The sequence below is a fragment of the Pholcus phalangioides genome, unplaced genomic scaffold, assembly GCF_987345545.1.
Source record: "Pholcus phalangioides strain wild (caught in Gottingen) unplaced genomic scaffold, Ppha-v1.0 ptg000018l_1, whole genome shotgun sequence".
Taxonomy (NCBI): Eukaryota; Metazoa; Arthropoda; class Arachnida; order Araneae; family Pholcidae; genus Pholcus; species Pholcus phalangioides.
Window position 1 is genome coordinate 61931 of NW_028301611.1, and position 24165 is coordinate 86095.

The 24165-nt window shown below is 41.8% G+C and overlaps 1 protein-coding gene across 1 annotated transcript; it reads left to right on the plus strand.

Moving 5' to 3' along the window:
* The first annotated feature begins 3473 nt into the window (after positions 1 to 3473).
* On the plus strand, positions 3474 to 24077 carry LOC149071474 (calcium and integrin-binding family member 2-like). The gene is made up of 5 exons (XM_089247800.1): positions 3474 to 3576; positions 9378 to 9412; positions 21024 to 21289; positions 22006 to 22201; positions 23767 to 24077. Exons 1-5 carry the CDS (start codon positions 3526 to 3528, stop codon positions 23786 to 23788), a joined length of 570 nt encoding a protein of 189 aa, XP_089103926.1. The 5' UTR covers positions 3474 to 3525; the 3' UTR covers positions 23789 to 24077.
* Positions 24078 to 24165: the final 88 nt, after the last annotated feature.

The window sequence follows — 24165 nt, forward strand, 5'->3', positions numbered from 1 at the left end:
CAGGAGTATGGAAAGAAAGGAGGGAAAGATAAAGCAAACTTCCGTAGATGATAGGGTTGCTATAAAGCAGTGTTTCCCAAAGTGGGCAATGTCACCCCCTGGTGGGCGATGGAATGGTCCAAGGGGGGGCGATAGAACCTACTGATTTAACATAGGATCCTATGGGTTTACGTGAGTTGTGGGGCAATGAGAGGAAAAAATTTCTGATGAAGGAGGCGATGGAACAAAAAGTTTGGGAGACTATGCTATAAAGCCTCGCGATGGTGAAGAGCAGTGGCGGATTACCGCACAGGCGCATGAGGCGCGCGCCTGGGGCCTCGGCAGAGCGGGGGGCCTCCAAATAGCTGTGTGCTTCATCCTACATATGAATTTACATGCGCATCAACAAATCTCTTGAACTAAGTACAGTATCTGCTCTCCCTTTTTTTTTTTTAACCGCAATTTTTTTTTTTTTTAATGTATACTGTACGTATAAGAGTTATGGAAGAAAAACGGGAACTGAAAGAAAAGAACAATTTACAAGACGCAGCTTTCAAGGGCCAGTTCTTCCCCGACAAAGAAAGAAGAGACATTGTAAAGCGATCATTCAGGGAGGGTCATTTTCAAACAGTATTTCCCTAAGCGCACAAGCAGGCATAGCCGGTAGATACGACAGCTTTGGTGTAAGCTTTTGTATGCAGTATAATGGATGACAAGATGGCTATCGGCAAGCGGCGACATCGACAGGAAGAGACACTCGTACTAATTAAAATGAATGTAGTAGAGCTCTTATTGTGATTTTGTCTCCCACTTGTTTGAATGAAATACTATAAGCTGGTTCAAACAACATATACATTTGCAATCTATGACTGGAACCATACGACCATATGACAACAAAAAGTGGGGTTTGAAATGAATGCTGAATGACATGCATTCTGAATCACGTGATTTTTCTGTTTCTCTTTTAACACTCCCTCCCGGCTGAAAAAAATCAAGGGGGTTTCTTTTCCTTCTTTCTAAAAAAAAGAGCTACATTTTTGGATTGGTCAAGGAGGCTTGGGTAGACAACATCTTAGTGTCAGACCGAAAAGTGTTTATTGTTAATGTAATTGTAATGTGTGTTACTGTAATGAAAAAATTTTCATGCCGATCCTCAAGATTTCCTTTAGGATATAGATTGCAGAATCTCCAAAAATAACGGTAAGCAAAACTAAAAATATATAAATTATCTGATAAATTTTTATTTGAGCATTTCAATTCAACTACAGTAGTCTCTCGAGAATTCGATCGTGCTCTAATCCAGCTCGTCCAGTAGTCCAGGATATTTAGGTGGTGTGGTGTCACTTTTCTCCTGATGCCCTAACCCCTTAATACGTTCTAATATTTCTTAATTGCTGATCAAGTCCTGACTATGTCTTTGCACGAAATTTCATATATTATTTCAATGGGTTTCTTCAAAGTTAATCCAGCAATTTCGGTAAAATCTGGCACACCGTGGTCTAATACGTACCGGATTAGCGAGAGTCTACTGCAGGGGTCTTCAACCTTTGAGGCATAGCAGGCCATATTGAAACATTTTATAAAGTACGCGGGCCACAATGTTATACTGTGGCATTTTTCGTTATTAAACGAAACGGGGGGGGGGGGCATAATATAGAAGATTTTTATTCACTCTGAATACAAATAATACAAAGGCAAAGGCCACAACAGGCAGAGTGCCCAACGAGGTGGCTGAAAGAGAAAATAATAATAATATAATAATAGTAAAAATAAAATAGAATAAACAAATAAAAAATAATAATTTCTAAAAAAAATTTTTTAAATAATTTCTTTCATTGACAATAATTTTAATTCATTCTGAACTAATTTCTTCCATTAAAAATATAATTCTTATATTTACTCTGATATAATTTCTTCCCTCTATTGAAGAAATGTTTTTCTATTAAATATTATCAGTATCTTTATATCAAATCAAATATATTATATTTGAGATATTAACAAATCTTTATTAATCAGTAATATTAAATTACTAAAACTATGACGGATCTCCATTTTTGCCGTGTGGCTGAAGGCACCAGGACGGACATCTTAGATTACTAAAAATATGATGCAGAATTTTACTGTGACTTTTTTTTTTTTTAATGGGAATGTCATTATTTTTCATCTAGTACCAGAGAATATCATTATATTTCCTTATCTTATTTTTGTGTTTATGGTTTTGGTGATGCAAAAATAAAAAAAAAGTTATGATTTTCATAATATTGTTCATTTTAGTGAACCATCTCGTTCTTATTAGGGCCAAAAGGGTGCAGTGGTGGATAAACGCAAATTTGTGGGTGGGGGCGGTGGTTGTGACCATGTGTTCAATTTTTCAGGACGGTTCTGATTTTTTTTGGAAAAAATTCTGAATTTTCCCCCTTTTTTAAGCAAATTTATTTTCTTGGTTTGTTACTCAGTCAAAAACGTAGAAAACATTTTTTTTTTCCATTTAATTTTTCTGCTCTCGGGGGGGAAGGGGGGGGGGGGTTGACAGCCCCTACCTTTAATCCGCCCCTGATAGGGGGGGGCCTCCAGATCAGGTTGCGCCTGGGGCCTCCCAAAATCATGATCCGCCACTGGTGAAGAGAGAGAGGAAAGAAAACACAGAAAAAAAAGAACTTGTTTAAATTTATTAGGGGCCGTTAAAGTATTACGTAAGCAAATTTTTAGCCATTTTTGACCCCCCCCCCCCCCCCTTGTCAGCAAAATTTCATCATCAGCTCCGCCCCTCTGAATCCTAACGCATATTGGTGGGATCAGAGACATACCCGGGGGGGGGGCATAGGCGGCTAGTGCGCACAGGAGGGAAAAACGACAAATGCTCCTCCGGGTTTTACTGTAAGTTGAATGTAATACGCTGTTGATGATTAGTTGTTGATAATAATTTTTAGTTGAATTTAACCATAAACACACGCCTCTGAAGCATAACTTAAACTTCGAATTTACAACCCCCCCCCCCCCCCCCCAGACTAAATCAAATCCTGTCTTGATTCGAAATCAAAACTTATTATATCAGTTCCCGAGGCCATTATATGATTTTCTTCTCCGAGAACCAACTCATCCCCCCCACCATCCATCACCATCATCCATCGCAAACACGCGACGATGTAATAAACAGCGCATATAATGAAAAAACGAGAGCACCAATGTTAAATATTCAATATAATAAGCTACTCGGACATAGGAAGGAAAATGAGAATATAAGATACACACACACGTACGCACACACGCACAGGAGAGGAAAAAAAGCTTGTCTCTAACCAAATAGGGTGCAGATAATGCGTAGGAAAGGAGATTGATGGGTAAAAGGACTTATACATACAGGGTTATCAATATGGGTGTGGTTCCACCTGGAAGTCTCCTTTTTTTTTGGCTTTCATTGTACGTTTTTTTTTTCCCCCGCTACCTCATCCCTTGATGAAAAAAGAAAGCTCTGGAAGAGGATGAAAGAGCAGCCACAAAAAAAAAAAAAAATCGAACGGAGAACGAGAGTTGTTTTTGTAACACATGGGGAATAAAGTCGCAACTTTCTCCGAAGAGCAATTGGAAGACTATCAGGTAAGTTACGATTATATACGAGAAGCAATGTAATTTTTGTATGACTTTCTCTTCCCTGAAATACCTGTGATTTCTAGAATCGATAAGAATGCGTATCGAATTTCTCTGTGTCTTGTTCTGGAACTTTTCTGTTTTTGGAAAATACTGTAGCTGTTGGATCTGCTTACAAATGAAAAAAAAAACGATCCATTGTTGACATGAGATTTTATCGTTTTCAATTTGGTGGAGTTTTTGACTGAAGTTGTTGAAAAATGTGGCCACAACACAAATTAGATGGCTCTCTGAAGGAATTTAGAAATTACCGGAATTTCTCAGCCGAGTTATTACCAGAAATTGGAAAGTTATTTGATAAATTTCAGAAAATATTGGAATTTTAAGACCCACACAGAATATGGCAAGATATCGGAGGAAAAGAGATTGAAAATTAATACAACTTCACATGCTTAAAATTTGAGAGGTATCGACAGGAATGATTAAAATTCGAGGTAAAGTATAGAAATGCGAAAAATTTGAGATAAATTACAGAAATGCTTAAAATTTGAGATAAATTATAGAAATGCTTAAAATTTGAGATAAATTACAGAAATGCTTAAACTTTGATAAATTACAGAAATGCTTAAAATTTGAGATAAATTATAGAAATGTTTAAAATTTGAGATAAATTACAGAAATGTTTAAAATTAGATAAATTACAGAAATGTTTAAAATTAGATAAATTACAGAAATGTTTAAAATTAGATAAATTACAGAAATGTTTAAAATTAGATAAATTACAGAAATGCTTAAGGTATCCGACTACGTTGAAAACGTCATTTTGGAAGAAAATATGGATTTTCATTTTTTTTATTTTTTATAAAAGCCCTATTTGTTGTGATTCCAAAATAGGCCTTGTTTTGTTTATATGATGCTTAGAATCAAAGTTACGTTCATTTTAGTGTTGCGTTTTTACATACAAGTAATACGCGAATAAAGACTTTAAACGCGTTTTACGAAGAATGCTATTTTTGACATTTTACTTGAATTTGTGGCACGATTTCTAAAAATTGATGCATTGCATCCTTACGAAATTTTAATGTGATATTTTGCTATATATTGTTGAGGTTATGAACCAAAATCTAAGGTCTATCACATATATTTTTTGAACTACAGTGTTTTATAAACAAAATGTAGGAAGAAATTTCAAAAAATTCACACGTATTAAAACACGTTTTGATGTAACTTATGAACATATCGTGCAATCCTTTAGATTTTGGTTCATAACCTGCAAAATTACTAGCTAAATGCACTATGGAAATCACAAAGCATTTCATTAACAAAATCTTTTGCAATCGTGTTTCGAATATCACATGAATTTTGCCTAAAATTTTACATAAAAACGACTTTTTCATAGAAAATATAATAGATAGACCGAAATTTCTCACTGTTTTCACCATTTCGAGACATTTTATATCAAAAAATGTATTTAAAGTTCACTCCAGGACCATTTTAAAGAAAAGTGACGAGAAAGGTAGTCGGATACCTTAAAATTCGAGATAAATTATAGAAATGCTTAAAATTTGATAAATTATAGAAATGCTTAAAATGTGAGATAAATTATAGAAATGCTCAGCACTTGAGATAAATAACAGTCATTCAGAATTTGAGAAAAAATACTTAAAATTAAAGATAAATTATACAAATGCTTTAAATTTCAGAAGGTAAAGGTTTTTAAGGTAAATTAAAAAGAAAATTCACACAGATGATTATGAAGAGATAAATTTGATAAAATTGTATATAAATTAAGGGAAGGCGAATTTAAAAAAAAGATAAACTGCAAAAATTCATAAATATATCGAAAGAAAATTAAAAAAATTCAGATGCATCAAAAAGAATAAGGATGAAAAAAAAGGAGGGAGGGGAGGGGGGAAATCAAGTCAAGAAATTTTTCGAAATTGGTTAAATTTGTCAGGTGAATTACGGAAATTGAAGGGATATCAGAAAGAATTTAGAAATTATTGGGATTTTAGACGAGATAAGAAATAAGATATTTGTAAAGAAAGATATATATATAAGAAAGATTACATACATTGCATTGTAAAGAAAGATGAATTGCAGAAAAATTCAATTACATTATAGAACATAATTTAAGAAATTTCAGATAAATTACCAAAATGCGTAGAATTCCACTTAAAATTATAGAAAGATAATTTGAGAAATTTCAGATAAATTGGGGAAAGAAATTTCACATTAATTACAGAAATGGGAATGAAGACTTTCGGATAAATCATGGAAAGATAATACAAAAAAATTTCCAATTAGTTATTTAAAGATAATTCAAGAAATTTCCTATTAATTATTTAGAGATAATTCCAGAAATTTCCGATTAACAGAGAAATTAACCAGATTGATTCACCTAAATTTGTTTTCACTGCATCAAAGTTTGTTCCTCACATAAGCCAACCTCAGTGAAAGTACTGCGTATCGAGGGGAGAAAAAAATCGGATGTCTCCATGCGCACCAAAAATATAGATAAAAATTGATGTGAAAATACAGAGCCGCTTACTGCTTAATCGAATTACGAACGGGACCCGATCCGAGCGTTATCCGTAAGTCGAAACGACGCTAATTTTGAATCAGAAACGGCGCACCAAGGGAAATGATGTCGCTCTCCACTGTCTCTTCGTACAAATTACGATAGAGATCAGTCGTCCGGTCCGCGAGGAGCCGGAGGTTCGAGTTACCACAGAGGCATGTGAATTCCCCCCCCCCCCAAAAAAAATCATCTTCACCTCCGCTTGGTATCCAGTCTATCGTTAAAACAGGGCAGTGCTGTTGAAAACAGGACGGATATTCAGCCTACCAATTCCAGTTACAAATTTGTTTAACACATTGTAGACCCGTCACGAGTTAACTCGTGCTTTGGCGGCCAAACGTCTCGCATGTTTTCTTGTGTTACAAACATGTCTCAAAGATAGCATGCTACACATGCTGTACATGAATGTGCGTAATTTCGTTGTTGTATACATGGTATATCAAAATAAATTTCATTTTCTTCCGAACACTCATAATTCTGCAATCTGAGCCGCGACCAAAGAGAACATGGGGGGGGGGGGGAGCTGATTAAAACATTTTGCGAAATTCGTAGGAAGGTATGAATCGCCACATTTCGATTTGTATCTCGAGAGATACGTAAGTCGAACGTTTGTTAGTTGTTGAGTGTTTTTGTTTGTATTCAATTGAACGATAATAAACATGTTTCTACATATTTGAATGGGGGAAGAGCATTTCGCGATATTCAATACGAAGAGGAGAATGAATTATTCCTTCTCTTTGCCTGATTTTGAATATTACTGTATTATATGCAGGACGTCCAGAATTGAGACAGATGATATCGACCGTTCAAGTATTGCGTAAGCAATTTTCGACCCCTCCCCCCTTGTCAGCAAAAGTCAGCAAAACGCTGACCCCCCCAACCTCCTCAGCAAAATGTCGTCATCAGCTCTGCCCCGCTGAATCCAACTCATATTTTCATAAAGGGTGGTTGATGACGTAAACATTATCCAACCCCCCCCCCCGCCGTCATCAAAAGTTAGCAAATCGGAAACCCCCTCCTCCCCCATCGATGATGACGTAATACTTGAACGGCCCCCCCATAGTGCACGTCGAGACAAACGATTTTCGCAATTTAACCCACTTATTAGAGAGATTTATGTATTATCCAAGGATGATGACCACTCTCCGTTATCCATGCAAAGGTTTTTAACAACTGGCTGATGCGAAGATATATTTTAGAAAGAGAGAAAAAATTCCACTGCCCTTGCGGGGAATCGAACCCACGTCCTTTCACTTTCCGGGTGAACGCCCTAGACCAGTGGTTCTCAACCAGTGCTCCGCGGAGCCCTTGGAGTTCCTTGTGTACTCTACAGGGGCTCCGCGGCCGCTCGGAAAAATAAAAAAAAACAGTAAAAATTTTAAAAAATAATTATAGATATTTTTAAATAGTAAAAAATAGATCAATAACGTTGATGAATAATTAAAAAATTGGCCTACGGGCTCCGCCATAGAATTTTTTAACTAAAAAGGGCTCCGCGAGTCAATAAAGGTTGAGAACCGCTGCCCTAGACCACTAGACTACAGAGGCAACGAATACCTCATTCTTCCCTTGGAGCTCGCGTGCACTAAAAACACACACACACACGAGACGCTTATAAACAATCCCTACATTTCTAGCTACATTGTAAAAATTTAGCGGATCGTGATAGAACACTCGCCCGTACAGTGAGAGATTGGTGGTTCGATTCCCCCACAGAGGAATGTGAATTTTCTTTCCGAACAACATCTCGATCTCCGCTTGGTTATCCAGGCTTTCGTACTTCGTATCATTCACTGATTCAATAAGAAAGGCTTTCGTTTTCCGTCAATGGACTTTGAAATTCAGTTTCGCACAAAAATCCGCCTCTCGTGACGTCTTGCTAGCTTTTTTTGCTCGCAGTAACCAATCACCGGCGTGCTAATGCTTCCTGCGTTACTAAGAGAGTAGGGATTGTAATTACGCGAACGCGGGACCGTACATGGACGGTCAGACGTTAATTCAGGCCGAAGCTCACAATTGCTGACAATGCCACCAGATGGCGACTTATCCGAGGATGATATTATTAATTTTTTCTCTCTTTCCAAAATATATCTTCGCATCAGCCAACTGTTAAAAAAAACCCCTTTGTATGGATAGTGGAGAGTGACATCAGCCCGCTCTGCTGGGAATATCCGTGTACAAATTCTTTGAACTGATTCGGAGAAAAAAAAACCAGCAAGTCTCATTAGCGTGGGGGAACTCCTACGCACTCAATGCCCGGGCCGTGTCTGAGTGGGCGCATGTGTAAAGACGACCCGGGTTCTATGGGCAGTTGTGCTTGATTCTGAAAAAACAAGAGAGTCACGCTGTTTTACACCATACTCAATATCTTCTTTTTATCTAATTTTTTTTTACAGTGCTTTGCGCCCCCCCCCCCTTAACAGCCGTCATGGCTCACCAACCCTCACTCAACTTGATTTTAACCCGTGCCGTGGCCCACTTGGTGTATCTCATGACCGCATGGGGGGGCCATTGTGGCCCCAAGTTGAGAAACACTGCTATAAAGTACCGCTGACAGATAAAGGGTCATAAAAAGTCATTTGTGACCCGGGTTAAAAACTGGGAAAAAAATATCGTATTCCCTCTCATCAGCCGGCATGCCGAGAAACATCGTGGGAGACCAGCAGGTTGTAAGGGAGGTGGGAGGTAAAATGGAGGGGTGTGTGCCGGGGAAATTCGAATCACAGATTCTAGAAAATTCTTGTACATCTTTAATATAAAAATCGATTGAATTGGCTGAATATACATACTGTGGATCTTTATTAAATCTCCCTTTCGGCATGACGAGGACGTTATCAGAGAGAACCACCCCCCCCCCCCCCCCAACATTCAAAAATCTAGTGCCTGTCCCTCGAATTTGGTGGCATACCGGCTAATGCGTGGGACGTCTTGGCGTGTATTATCACCCTCTGATTACAGCGGTATGGTTCTGGCACACCCTGCACATCACATGCCATAACATTACGTGAGATATTTCCTACTCCCACCAGATCCCACAGCGGAGCCCCTAGCATGAGATCTTTGGTGCCTTATCCTTAAGCATTATCCAACCCCCCCCCCTCGTCATCAAAAGTCAGCACAAATCGGAACCCCCCCCCCTCCCACCCATCGATGATGACGCAATACTTGAACGGCCCCTAACTATTAAAATGTTCATCACCAACACTTAACAATTTTTCATTATTTACAGGACTGTACATTCTTTACGAGGAAGGAAATATTGAAGTGAGTATCGTTTTTTTTTGGATCGAGCTGCAACATCATTTTCTGTACAGGGTGTCCTGTAAGCACTGATTCAGTCTTTATCTCATCAACCGTTCGTAGAAGAGGTGTGGTTACAAATTAAGAAATGCTCAAAATGTGTTCCGAAAGCACTCTGGGTCAGTTTTGAGAGTGAAAGTACAGTGTATCATAAAATAAAAAAAAATCTAAATTTTTATACGGTCCCCCGTGCTCTAACCTCCAATTAGAAAGTTGTTACCCCGTGTCTTCTGTGACCAAAAAAAATTTTTTCCGTGTTCCAAAATTGCAATATTGGCTGAGAGATTTGAATTCAGAAATGGGAAAACTGGAGAAGAACACCATAAACTAATGGACAGTGCCGTCTTAACGCATGGGCCCACCCGGGCACGGCCCGGGGGTCTCAGCAGAAGGGGGGGGGCCTCACAAAAATGAGAATAAGTTGAAATTTTGGAGTATATGCCTGGTAGGGCCTCAGAAAAATCACTTGGCCTGGGGGCCCATGATGCTCTCAAGACGGCCCTGCTAATGGACGCTTCTTTCCCTCGTTTATGCTGTTCTTTCCTAACTTCACTGAGATTTTTTGAATTCAAATATCTCAGCGAATATTGCACTGGAGAAAATTTCCAGTGCAATTTCCAGAAACTGGAGGAAATTTCTACACGGAGGAAACCGTGGAGAACGGTTTTTTTTTGTTGGTCTAAACAGAGATAGGGCCAGTGACGTATTTACCGGGATGGGGCTTAGCGGGCTATAGCCCAGGGCGACAAGTTAGAAGGGAGTGGCTGGCGAATTTGAGAAATGAGTGACCAAGAAAATGTGTAGAAAGGGAAGAAGGGTGGCCAAATTTGTATTGCATACTATAAATCCACCTCTGTCCAGAGAGCGAGGGAGACTATGTCAGTGAGTGACCAAACGAGTTGCCAAGAGAGTTTGGAAACATAATGAGTAAACAAAAGAGTGTGAAAATACTTGACAAGAGAGCAAAATAGTGACCAAGAGCGTGTGCAAGCACGTGAAGAATGAGCAATAGACCGACCCACAAAGCGCGAAACCAGGTCAGTCAGCGACCTTCAGAGTGCGTGAGTGTGAGACTGACCAAAAGAGTGATCTAGTAGATCTAGCAGAGCGTGTGGACAATCATGTGAATGACCGAAAGTGTGATCTAGAGTCTGTGAAAGCATGTGTGGAAAACCAAACCAAAACAGTGTGCGTGCATGTGTGACTGAACAAAATACTGTGAAAGCATGTGTAAGTTGACACAATAGTGGGCGCAAGCATATGAATGACCAAAACAGTGATCTAGAGAGTGTGTGAATATGGGATTAGATCAATAAAGTACACATGTGCATGGGAGTGAGCAAAAGAGTGACTTAAAGATATAGGCAGAGGAGGACGGTCACGCGGTTTATAGCACAGTGCGGCGAATTCAAGAAACGAGCCAAGAAAATTAGATCAGAATGTGAGAAGGGCGGCAAAACCATAAATCCGCCTCTGAACAGGGCAAGAACTTTCTAATTCAGTGATTCCCAACGTGGGCGTTAACGCCCCCCCCCCCCCCGGGGGCGATGGGATGTTCCGGGGGGGGGCGTAAGAAGCTACGGACATAGCATAGAATCCTGTGGGTTAGATTGGGTTGGGGGCGATGGGAGAAAAAAATTTCTGAAGAAGGGGGCGATGGGGACAGAAAATGTAGGGAAACTATTTTCTAATTGGAAGTCAGAAGGCAGCGGGACCGTATCAAAATTTAAATTTTTTTATTTCATGACACACACTGTACTTTCACTCTCAAACTGACCCAGTGTGATTTCTGAACACATTTTCAGCATTTTTTTTTAAATTGGAACCGCACCTCTACGACGAACGGGTGATGGAAATAAAGGTCGAATAAGGACTTACAGGACACCCTGTATATTATACCTTCCAGACCCAGTACTAACGAACGTAGGGATTGTTTTGTTTTGTTTTTCTCGCTGTAAATATTCTTTTTCAAACCTCAGGGAGTTCAGTCCTGACTTCAACAATAAAACACTCATAATCATTGAAGTCAGGGCAGCGGCGCATGTATGGTTTTGCGCCTGTGGGCTGCACGAATTTCGCCGCCCCTCTCTGATTTTCTTGACCCACTCGTTCCTCCAATTTGCATCCCTGTACGAAAACACGCTCCATTCCCCCCCCCCCCCGTTACTACCATGTATCTCCATGTCACTATTTTGGTCACTCACACGCTCGCATGACCCACCCCCCCTACATTCTGGGAGCAGGGCCCCTAGGTTAGGATTTTTTAGTGAGGCCCGCCTCTTTCCAAAACCCTTCTATAGTGAATTATAGAATGGAAAAAACAAAAAAAAGTTATGGTAATTGTCCCGGACAGAATGACTGGAGACCTGTAAGCCTCATCCTTGTGATGGGCCGTGTATACCTGCTTATTGGTTTGGTCTCTCTCGCACGACCCCATCAAGAGTGGGGCCCGGTACAATTACCATAATTTTTTGTTGTTGTCTTTTTTTTCCATGCTATAAATTCACCGTAGAGTGGCCTGTGAAAAGTCTAGCTTGGGGACACGCCAAAGATCTATCGCAGTAGGGACACTGCTCCAGGATGTGGAGGCCACGGGCGCTCACATGCTTGCACACACTGTAGGTCACTATTTTGTTCCTTCACTAACCTGGTCTCTAACTCTCTATCCAGGTCATTCGCATGCTCTCACACAATCTAGGCCACGGGTTTCCAACTAGTGTTCCGCAGAACCCTGGTGTTCGATGACAGCTTTTCTAGGGCTCCGCATGATCAACTGCCACGGAACCCGGAGAGCTTTCAAGGAAGAAAACTTTCTTGTTACTGATACTCGCAAAGCTGCTCTTTTTTTTTTCTTTTTCTTTTTTTTAATTTTAACGAGATAGTGTCCGAGATAAAAGTCCAGACCACTTGAATGACTAACCTAAAGAGTGTGCAAGCGTGTGAGTGACCAAACGAATGACCTGGCGTCGAAAACAGTGATCTAGAGCGTGTGAAAGCATGTGAACGACCGAAAGAAAGATAGACTCAGACGCATATTTACGGTGGGGGCGAGAACTAAGCGGGCTATAGTGGGTATAGTGGGCGGCTAATTGTAGGAATGAGCAATGGGTGAAGGGCGGCAAAATGTGTGTAGTCCACTGGCGACAAAACTCATAAATTCACCTCCGGTCCGGAAAGGGGGGGGGGCAAAACCCTTCTCAGAACGCCCTTAAATTGTGTGGCTTTGTCAATTACTCAATTTGCCCAAGCCGCACTTGCTATGTATCATAGCACCTGATCACCTGATCCCATTATCGTGGAATGCCCCTATTCACCAGAGAAGGCCCTCCAGGCCGTGCTTGGCGAGCCCATGCGTTAAGATGGTCCTGGGGTAGTTTTTTAAAGAATCGGGCAATATCTTCTTACTTCAATTTCAGAAACAATCAAAATGAGTGAAACAGCATTTAATGCTTGATTATAAATAAATACCCTCCGTTGAAATGAAAAGCACCGTCGGTGAGGTTTTGTTTTGGTTGGAAAACAATTGTTGATCATTGTTGGCGCGTAGTGGCGCCATTTTTTGTAAAAATGTAAGCGGGGTTGGAAGAGATCTCGGCAACGGGATAACTCCAGCGGCAAAGTTCTGCCGTAAACATATGTAAATAGCATAGCCAAAGATGCGCGCATGCGTCTTCATATCCAAGTTTAGGAAATGTCTGGTAACCCTACTTCAACGCTTTCTCTCGAATATTGAGTACGTAAATAATAAATAATATCGTTACGCTATGGAATCTCGGCTGTTATCTATGAGATATAAAAAATACCGAACATCAGCCTGCGTAAAAACTCCTCTTGAGCTGAATAAAAAGTTTTATTTCGATCATTGATCATTTTTGTCGCACCACGGCCATTTTCTGCACACGAGGGCTAATTTTATACCGAGACCTACAATTTATTGCCGATTCCGAACGGCAGGCATGTTTTGAAAAACTCATCGAGAGGTTGGTGCGCTACCCCCTCGATGAGGGACTCCCTGCGGTAGCAATTTTTTCTGTGGTCATGCCACCGTTTCTGTTGTACTCCTGTGTCAGGAAAGTTCTCTGACAAGGACGAACCGGGTATCGAATTCGCGACACCTCTAAACATCCTTTGGTACTTTAGGCGAGTATCTTATCGATCTGGGATATCGCGCCCAAGTTTTATCTCGATGTGTGATACTGTAAGGTTCAGGAGAAAAGAGGTTGGAAAAAGGCCGAGGAGAAACAGGAGTCGCGAGAGAGGGAAACGAGAACGATTGGAGACATTCGAAAAAAGGGAGAGAAGTGTAAAAGTTTGGACCGAAGTAACCGGACGGTTTCGTGGAGGTGTTGGATAACAAATTAAATAAAGTGTTGTTTTCTTCTTTTTGGAGTCTAGAATCCAGTTATTTCGTCCTGGAATCATAGTGAAGGTACACAGCCGAGGACCTACGACCGATAGGAAATCGGGGGAAACTTTACTGGCGCAGTCGACAGGATTAGGTCGTGGCTTCAACGACTCAAGATTGTGAGCTGAATTCGAAGAAGAGTGTCCTAGCGACGGTGGAACCACCCGGTTCGTATAGAAGGATAGTAGCAACGTCGAGCACCCACGCTGTTTTTTTTCGTGAAGTCAACCCGACAACCGGTGCTGAGAGGGGCAATCCTGCCCAGGGAAAAAGGAGCAAGTGTTGTACGGTGGTATCGAGACGATAAATAAAGATGGCGTATTTGGCAAAAAGGAACAAGGAGGATCTGGAGACCATGGCCGCCAACTTGGGGGGTAGAAGTCCGACCGGAGTTCAACTTAATGCAACTAGTGAGTACCATACAGGAAAGTGAACTGTACAACGAAGCGACGTGCAGAGAGATGCTGAAAACGATCATAGGCAATAGGAAAGAAAGAGAAGAAATGGAGGAGAGGCGTAGAGAGAAAGAGATGGAGGAGAGGCGTAGAGAAAAAGAGATGGAGGAGAGGCGTAGAGAAAAAGAGATGGAGATGGAGGAGAGGCGTAGAGAAAAAGAGATGGAGGAGAGGCGTAGAGAGAAAGAGATGGAGGAGAGGTGTAGAGAAAAAGAGATGGAGATGGAGGAGAGGCGTAGAGAAAAAGAGATGGAGATGGAGGAGAGGCGTAGAGAAAAAGAGATGGAGGAGAGGCGTAGAGAGAAAGAGATGGAGGAGAGGTGTAGAGAAAAAGAGATGGAGATGGAGGAGAGGCGTAGAGAAAAAGAGATGGAGATGGAGGAGAGGCGTAGAGAGAAAGAGATGGAACATGAACTCGAAAGACTGAGGATCGAGACAGGAGTCAGAAGAGAGGAGAATAATCAAGCTGGGCGCAGCAGAACCCCCAGCCGGGATTTCCAGAACATGATGCAAAAGTTCAGAATGGAAGAAGACATAAGTCTGTACCTGGTGCTGTTCGAGCGGCAAGCTCGTCGCGCGGCCCTGGCACGGGAAGATTGGTTAGCTGAGCTCTTGGGACTTCTTCCCTACGAGATGAACCAGTTAATTGCCCGCGAACCGGAAGAGCAAGTACAGGACTGCAACCAAGTTAAAGAATTATTATTGCGGAGATTCAAACTCACCCCAGAGAAGTTCCGACATATGTTTTCTTCGCTCCACAAGAATCAAGAGGGCACTTGGAGAGACTTCTACCACGAACTGTGTACCTATTTTGATGGATGGACGGCGGCTTTGGGGGTCACGACGTTTGAGCGACTAAGAGATTTAATCATCACCAATCAAATGAAAAAACGCGTCCCGGCAGATTTTAAGGAACACTATCTGGACGAATGGAGTGATATGGTGTCTCCAAGTGAGCTATCGGAGAAACTAGATAGGTTCGATGATGTGAAGAGGACTCTGAGGACACCCTTCCCTAGTGACAGAACGAGAACCCCAAGACCTGTTCATCAAAATCCGAGATGGAAAGCCAGCGAAAACCAGAGACTTCAGGGTGAGTCCTTCCCACCTAAAGCGACGATGGGTTCGAATACCAGAGAGAGAGCCGCAGTCACTTGTTATGCGTGTGGAGCAGAAGGCCATATAGCAAGCTTTTGTCCTGCAAGAGTCCAGCAGGAGCCTTTGAGTCGGGCCCAGGCGAACTCTGTCCAGACAGAAGAGGGGGACATGATTGAAGAAACCACAGTCCTAACAACACATATCACGGTGCCGGCAGCTGGTGTCAGTGCGGACATTGACACACCGCAGACCGTGAGTTTGAAATGTGGTCGGAAGACAATAAGAGGCGTAGTCGATTCTGGGACCCAGATCTCAGTCGTTAGATCGGATTTGGTTGAGATCAACGACAGTGAAGGCGAGGGGAGAATAAGGATCAAGTCCGCATTTGGCGAAAGTGAGATAGCCCCTCTGAAAATATGTATGATGAAGATCAGCGACGGCAAACACGGGCACGTGCCGATTTCTTGCGCAGTGTCGAGTCGCTTGATAAATGAAATGTTAATATGTCCGACGGCGTACGACGCACTCTTGGAAAATGTACTAGTTCCAAGTACGATCAATGAGCCAGGCCGTAGGGACGGTGTGTGTACTTCATCTGCCGATGGCAAACATAAGGCCAACAACGGCAATAACAACGATTTTTGCATACCTAACGAAGAACTTGAAGAGAGGATCATATCCCAAGTCGAGAGCTACTTCACCGACTTCAACATCATGAAGAACAACTTTCTGCTGAAACAAATCCAGAGGAAACAAGGAGGGCTACATCAGCCTAGCCTGAGGTTGGTCTCATCTTTTAGGAAGGTCAAGACCCTGACCAAGGACTGGAGGGTCGTCCGGTACTGTCTCAGGAACTCGGACAAACTCCAAGTCAACGGAGGAGGCACTAAAGTGCGCCGGATTGTGCCCGTACCGGCTTTCGAGACCAGATGCGCAAAAATGATCCTGGTCTGCAACATGCCGTTCGAGGAAATGACACCCGAGTCAGTGTTGCAGTTTATATCAGAACACGGAGAACTCGTCGACGTGGCAGTCGTCAATCGAGGATCTAAGATACCGGATGTCTGTACGAGGCGCTGTCTCTACGTCAACGGGAACATGGTGAAGAAGACGTTCGCCCTCATCAAGTGCAAGACCAATCGGGTCGCGTCCGCATCCGAGGGCAAGGCCTCGCAGCTCAAGAAGATGAACTCGAAACGATACGACGATGGTCATGCTGTCAAAGGGAGGAAATCGGCATCGAACCGGTTCCCGGCTAGGCAGGAAACGTCCAAGCAATCGAACTGGCGATTGTTTTCGTGTCCATTTGCCAAAGGAATCAACAGAGCTACGAACCGGCAGTCGAAGACCGAGAAAACCAGAAGCCAACCGGCTAAATCTTCAATCGCCAACAACGGCGCGTGCCCAGGAATCAGGGCAGGGAAAGGCCATCCTTCTCTTATGCCGGTGGTGACCACCACCCCATGAACTCTTGGATGAACAACCATTATTTGCCATTCAAGGATGGTATGGCCGCCGCCGCCAAAGTAGCTGCTGCTGCACGATACAACGCTCGCCTACCGGATAGCGCCTGGCGGACCCGGAAGGGGGATATGCAAGGTAATGCCGACTACCTGTCACGGTAGCCGTGAGAAGAGTTACGCTCTTGAGCATCATCATCATTTAAAAATGATGGATGTGCTTTTCGATGATGGGACGTGTAAGGTTCAGGAGAAAAGAGGTTGGAAAAAGGCCGAGGAGAAACAGGAGTCGCGAGAGAGGGAAACGAGAACGATTGGAGACATTCGGAAAAAGGGAGAGAAGTGTAAAAGTTTGGACCGAAGTGACCGGACGGTTTCGTGGAGGTGTTGGATAACAAATTAAATAAAGTGTTGTTTTCTTCTTTTTGGAGTCTAGAATCCAGTTATTTCGTCCTGGAATCGTAGTGGAGGTACAGCCGAGGACCTACGACCGATAGGAAATCGGGGGAAACTTTACTGATACGAAGGTTCCTTTCTATTTTACCGGTAAGTGCGCGCACTTCAATTTCAATTGCACAGACCGGTAGTTTCTCTGCGCACAGAGTTTCGATATCTTTGTGGAATGAAAAAAATATCTCGTACTATATGGGAAATTTTTTTCTGCAGAGCCAAAAAACTCTGTATACACGGAAGCATCCTCAGGTGTTCGCCAAAGCGTATCTGGATGCGTGATTCACGCATAAAAATTCAATTTTACTCCTCCAAATTTTATTGAGAAGTGAAAATACTTAAAAATGTAGGTAATTTTGTTATTTTTCTTTGTTTTTCAGAAAACAAAACCCTCCTCTTTTCACAAAAAGATCCCTTGAAATTTTGGAGAGGAATGAAATTACTCTGAAATTACTATTTCGGACAACATTGATTTCCAGTCATTCTCAGGCTCTAAATAGCCATATTTTGTAAATTTATTCACTGTGAAAAAAAATGGTGTCTTTCTTAGTCACATTTTCCATAACTAACAAACGGGTAAAAATAAAATTTTAACAGCCAAAATGCCTTCTAGAAAATAACTGCACAGTGCCGTATTCTGAGAAACATTTAAATTTAAATAAACCCTTCTGCCACCTATCAAATAAAAAACACAACTGTTATGATTCGTTTTGAATAATATGTTGCATGAAAAAAAAAAATTAATGTAATGATAGTAAGTATTTTATAAGTAATAATATTAATTAAATTATTAAGTTTGCTTCGAAATTTTAACAATTACTGTTTGTATGTAGTAAAATAACATTAGTACAACTGACAAAAATTAATATCCTCTTCAGCTTCCTGTAATTGTAATCGAAAGCATGTCAGCCTAGTCAAACTTGTAATCATAGGATGCCGAAGACGATTATCATTTACATGTTATACTAACGTCATTTTACTGCACTCAAATAACAACTGGTAAAATTTTGCGATAAACTTAACAATTCAATAAATATTAATGTTTATAAATTATTTATTAATGTCATACTGTATTTATTTTTTTCATGCCACGTATTAATCAAAAACCGGTCATCACTTCGAATCAAAACAGTTGTGTTTTTAATTTGATAGGTGGCGGGAGGGTTCTCTCCAGTTTGATGACATTTCTCAATGTAATACAATGTATACTGTACTGTGTATTATTTTCTGAAAGGTATGTTTTTTGACTGATAAAATTTTATTTTTACCCGTTTGTTGGTTATGGGCAGAAGTAACTAAGAAATACGCCATTTTTCACGGTAAATATGTTTACATAATATGTATATTTGGTCTAGAGAGTCTGAGAATAACTTATAATCAGTGTTCTTCGAAAAAAAAAATTTTTTTTGAAGAGTAATTTCACTCTCCTCTTGAAAATGCTAAGAGACAATTTTGTGAAAAAGAGGGATTTTTTCCTGAAAACAGAACAACAGATCTGTGCAGGTGGAATTAAATACACTGCTGGCCACCCAAATTGCAACACCAAGAAAGACAAGAGATATCGCAACAATATTTATTTTGTAGATAACATGTTGACCAAGCATCAAATGATTAAATTTATAGACTTCTGTGAAGTGTGGTTCCTGCCAAAATCAGTAGCCAGAGTAGCCGCCATTGTTGGAGATCACCGCTGCCACACGCCTCGGCATTGATTCAAAGAGACTTTGGATGTGTTCTTGGGGTACAGCAGACCAAGCAGCTTCCACGCGTTGCCAAAGTTGATCTGGTGTGGCAGCTGGGGATGTAATCTGGGTCAATCGTTGAGCAACCATGGACCACATGTTTTCTATCGGCGAAAGATCCGGAGAGCGAGCTGGCCAGGGAAGCAATTCAATCTGGCGATTGACGAAGAACCTTTGGACAATGCGTGCCACGTGTGGTCGCGCATTATCCTGTTGAAATATGGCTGTGGGCAAGCCCTGAAGGTAAGGAAGGACAACTGACTCCAACACCTCGGAGATGTAGCGCTGGCTTTTTAAAGTACCGGCAATGCGTACTAGATAAGTGTGAGAGTGATATCCAATACCGCCCCATACCATAATACCCGGTGCAGGACCAGTGTGGCGGTGCATAACGCAGCTGTTCAGCATCCTCTCTCCACGGTGTCTCCAGACTCGAATCCGATCATCGTGGTGTTGCAGACAGAAGCGTGACTCGTCAGTAAAGACAATTTCATTCCATTGTGCCGTTCACATCCTTCTTTCATCGCACCATTGGCGGCGGAGACGTCTGTGGTTCTGCGTCAAGGGTAGACGAAGCAATGGACGTCTTGCGGACAGACCACTCTGCTGTAAACGGCGTCGAATGGTACGCGCAGACACTGGATGATGCGGTACAGACTGAATGTGCTGTGCTATGGTTCGTGATGTGGCTGAGCGATCCGTCACTGCCATACGCACAATACGCCTGTCATCACGTGAAGTGGTGCACTGAGGTGGATGCGATCGAACACGTCGGTCCGTCGTACCCTCCTGCATCCAACGATCACATATCCGCATAACAGTTGTTTGGTTTCGTCCAACACGACTACCGATTTCCCTGAAAGATAATCCACAATCTCGGTAGGCCACTATCCTTCCTCTGTCGAACTCGGATACTTGATCAAAAGATGATCACTGTTTTCTACGAGGCATAATTGATCGTTTTTTTGAAAAAACCACAAGAAAAATACAATTGCCGTACTTCAAATCGTCGAAATCTCCAAGCCTTAAATAGCGCTTTGAAGTGGCGCCACAGGCGCGCGTGATGTGCGTCTGCGCTGAAATTCTAATCATTTGCATATCTCACCTCCGCTAATGCATGTTGTAAATTTCATATTATTTGCATGCTTCCTTCAGGGTGTTGCATTTACGGTGGCCAGCAGTGTAGAATGTCTCCACTACCTGGAAAATAGAAAGGATCCTTGATGCCAAAAAAATAAAACTTTTTATACTGCTCGGCGGAATTTTCCAAGGTGGTGCATAGGCCCTCTTTCATTTTGCCTTGTGTCTACGATGCTGTTGAAACGGCAGTAGGGACACATTTTCTTTTTTTTGACAAATATTCAAAAATTTGAGTTTCGTAGAACAGACTCATTACCATCAAGGGTTCCGCTGAACAGCCATATAAACATCTAGGGTTCCACGAAAAACTCGACGTTGGAAAACCCTGCTCCAGGTCACTCTTTTGGTCATTCCTTGACCTGGTCCATTGACCTCCAGGTCACTCTTTCGACACTCTAGGTCACTAACTGACGTGCCCCCTAGGTCTCTAAGTCACTCTTTTAGTCATTCACATGCTTGCACACGCTCAACGACACTAGAATGCTTCCAAATTCTCTAGGTCACCCGTTTCACCACTCACTGACCTAGTCCGTCACTCTGTAGGCAGAGATGAATTTAAGGTTTTACCGCGTGTGGTCTATACAAATTTTGCCGCCCTTTCATCCTACTAATTTTCTTGACCAATCATTCCTCAAATTTGCCGCCCTGGGGGTCCCCTGTAAATACGCCGCTGAGTCAGGGCCGAAACTCCCTGAGGTTTGAAAAAGAATATTTACAGCGTGGGAAAAGCAACTTTTCCACATTTGTGCGTTACGGGGTCTGAAAGGAGGTTATCGATCTGTTTTATTGAATTATTTTTCTTGAATTTTTTCCGCATTATTCAAGGGTCCAGAAACGATACAGAGAGATGGACCCGGCCAGGATCCCGAAAGTAATGACGGGTGACGAGGCCCACACGGTAACTCTGCCGTTGGATAAGGTCGAAAAGATGCCGGAACTGAAGGAGAATCCGTTTCGCCAACGGATATGCAAGGTGTTTTCTCACGATGGGAGCGGCAACATGACCTTCGACGACTTCTTGGACATGCTTTCGTGCTTCAGCGAACAATCGCCAAGGGACGTCAAGATGGTCTACGCTTTCCGCATATTCGGTGTGTGTGTACAATCGTGTGTCTTCTTTAGTCTCGATTTACGGGAAATTCACCGACAACAGTTTGTCACCAGTGATCGCGTGTTTGAGCAAGTGAATGAATATGTGAGCGAGCGAGTGACCGAATGAGTAGGCGAATGAGCTAGCTAGTGAGCGAATGACTAATTGTATGAGTGACCGAAAACGAGTGACTCACTCATTCGCTCATCCACTTGCTTATCTGTTCACTCACTTGCACATTCATCTATTCACTTGCTCACTCACTCGATCATTCACTCGTCTGCTCATTCCCTCGATCATTTGCTCACTTGATCACCTTCTCACTCATTCATTTGCTTACATTTTTCTTTACTTTTGAACCCAACAAGACCAAAGCTCTATCGCATTTGTTCACCTGATTATTCATCTATTCACTTGTTGAGTCACAATTATCACTCACTTGCTCAGTCACTAATTTCTCTCATTCCCTAACTCATTTGCTCACTATCTCTCTGACTCACTTGCTCAATCACTCCCTTGCTTACTTACTCGCTACGTCGTCGATGAATTATTTATCGGTGAATTTTCCTAGCTACGAATTGTCATGTCGGTAAATTACGTGGCTGTGAATTTTTGGCGATGAATTTTCTCGCACACGCTTAATCTCAATATCTAAAAAAGTGTTCAAAGGGCTGGCCCAGTTTGTCATGTTTTAACGGGTGTGGAATCTTTTTCCAGATTACGACACCGACCAATTCATTGGGAGCGAGGATCTGCGTCAAGCTACGACAGCGCTCACGAGAGGCGAACTCACCAGCGACGAGATCGACCTCGTGGTCGAGAAAGTTCTGGAAGAAGGTGACGTCGACGATGACGGGAAACTGTCGTTTATGGAATTCCAGAGCGTCATATCAAAAGCACCGGACTTCATCAGGTAACACTATAAGATACTGCATGATAATGCTTCAATTCAGTTATAGCTGTGAGGTCATGTGATCATAGTGACGGACCCCACCGTCGCCACAGTGGTGGTCGACTGAAGTTATTTTCTTTGGTTCCCAAAGTCACGGCGCGAATGTGAGCCGATCTCCCCTTTGAAAAGTCTCACCACAGAGAGCAACAGGCCTACACACGAAGGTAAAATCTTCAATCAGTACACTGCCCTTATAGTTAGAAAAGTTGATGACAGATGGCAACACACTACACATAACAAGCATTACACAGAAACAACTTTACGTTAGGTTCACGACACGGACCCGCACATTCCAACATGTACCAATTCGATAGAAGTTCCGCAGAGGAATATGGACGAGGTGCATGTGTGGTTTAGTAGTAGTCAGTCCCGCTCAATCGGGTAACGGATGAAGGGGTACCCCTCATTGTCTCTATGAGAGAAAATTTTATTCCAATGTTAATCTTCTCTGCTTAATTGATTGAATAAGTTTAGCAACTTTTCCTCACTTAATCGAATATCATGATTCACACAACAAATGTAAATGCACATCAACCCCTATCTAATATTTTCATTGGATAAAACATTGTTGTCACGTTAAGAATTAGAAAAACCTAGACTTGAGAATAAGTACTCTGGCTTCAAAGTATTTAAGTTGCCTTCGATACGTGCAATTAATTTTATTTTTGTTCTCTGTTGAGCCCATAGAGAGCGCTATTTTCACAATGGAAAGTAAAAATCGTGGGTATTGTGATCATTGTAATTCAACATAATTTTCGTTTCACTTTGATGTTTAATTTATTCCAGAAGCTTTATCAATCCTTCCTTTATTGTTCTTCATCAGTTTTTAATATACAAACTATACTAACAGAATTCAACAACAATAAATTGTTCCCCACGTAATTGAATACCCTGCTTAATCGGACACTGTTTGCTGGAACCGTTGGTATACGTTTAAACGGGACAGGCTGTATGTAAACAGCCTGTCCCGTTTGGTGGTGGGACCGCTGTGGTGGTCGAGTGGTTATAGTGCCGGACTCGTGATGCGAGGATCCGGGTTCGAACCCCACAGTGGTGGTCGGCTGAAGTTGGTTTTCTGTGGTTCCCAACTTCAAGGCGCAAATGCGAGCCGATCTCCCCGTTAAAAAGTCTCGCCACAGAGAGCAACAGTCCTACAACGGTAAATCATACAACCATAACACTTCACTCATAGTTAGTATAACTGGGGGCAGATGACAGCACTACACATAACAAGCATTACACATAAACAAACTTTACGTCAGGTTGCACTACACGTACACGCACATTCCCGCATGTACCGATTCGTTGGGGGTTCGTTGGGGGGTTCCGCGGGGGGGGTGCATGTGTGGTGTAGCAGTAGTAGGTAGGGGCTCGGGGATCCATGATGTTCTTAAGTCAGCCACCTCGTTGGGCAATTTGCCTGTTGTGGCGTTGTATTTGTATTTGTATTTGTAAAATACTCTATAACTTTCTAAGTGATTTGAATTGTGATAAGTAATAAAAATTTCTTTTTTCTTTTTTTTCAGCACATTTCACATACGGATTTGATCAAATTCAACAGAGACAATCAATCTCTATGTATGGAAAAACATCACATGATGTTATAGAAAAATTTGGTTCAGCCGATCAAAAACCTTGGCATTTACACAGTCTTTGAGTAGAAAAAAGTATCGATTCATGGATTCTTAACATATCAATATCTATATTTGGAGACAAAAATTGCACCACTGTATGAAAATTTATAAACATCATCATGAAATTCTCTAAATCGATGACCATGTAGTACTTCTCATGTAGTGCATCCAAAAATATATAAGAACGCATCTTATGTCTTCTATCATTGAGAATCGTAGTGATTGTTTCGTGTTGAATCCTTTCCTGTTATCATCAAAACATTTTTTTAGGATCATTTTTTCCCCGTTTAC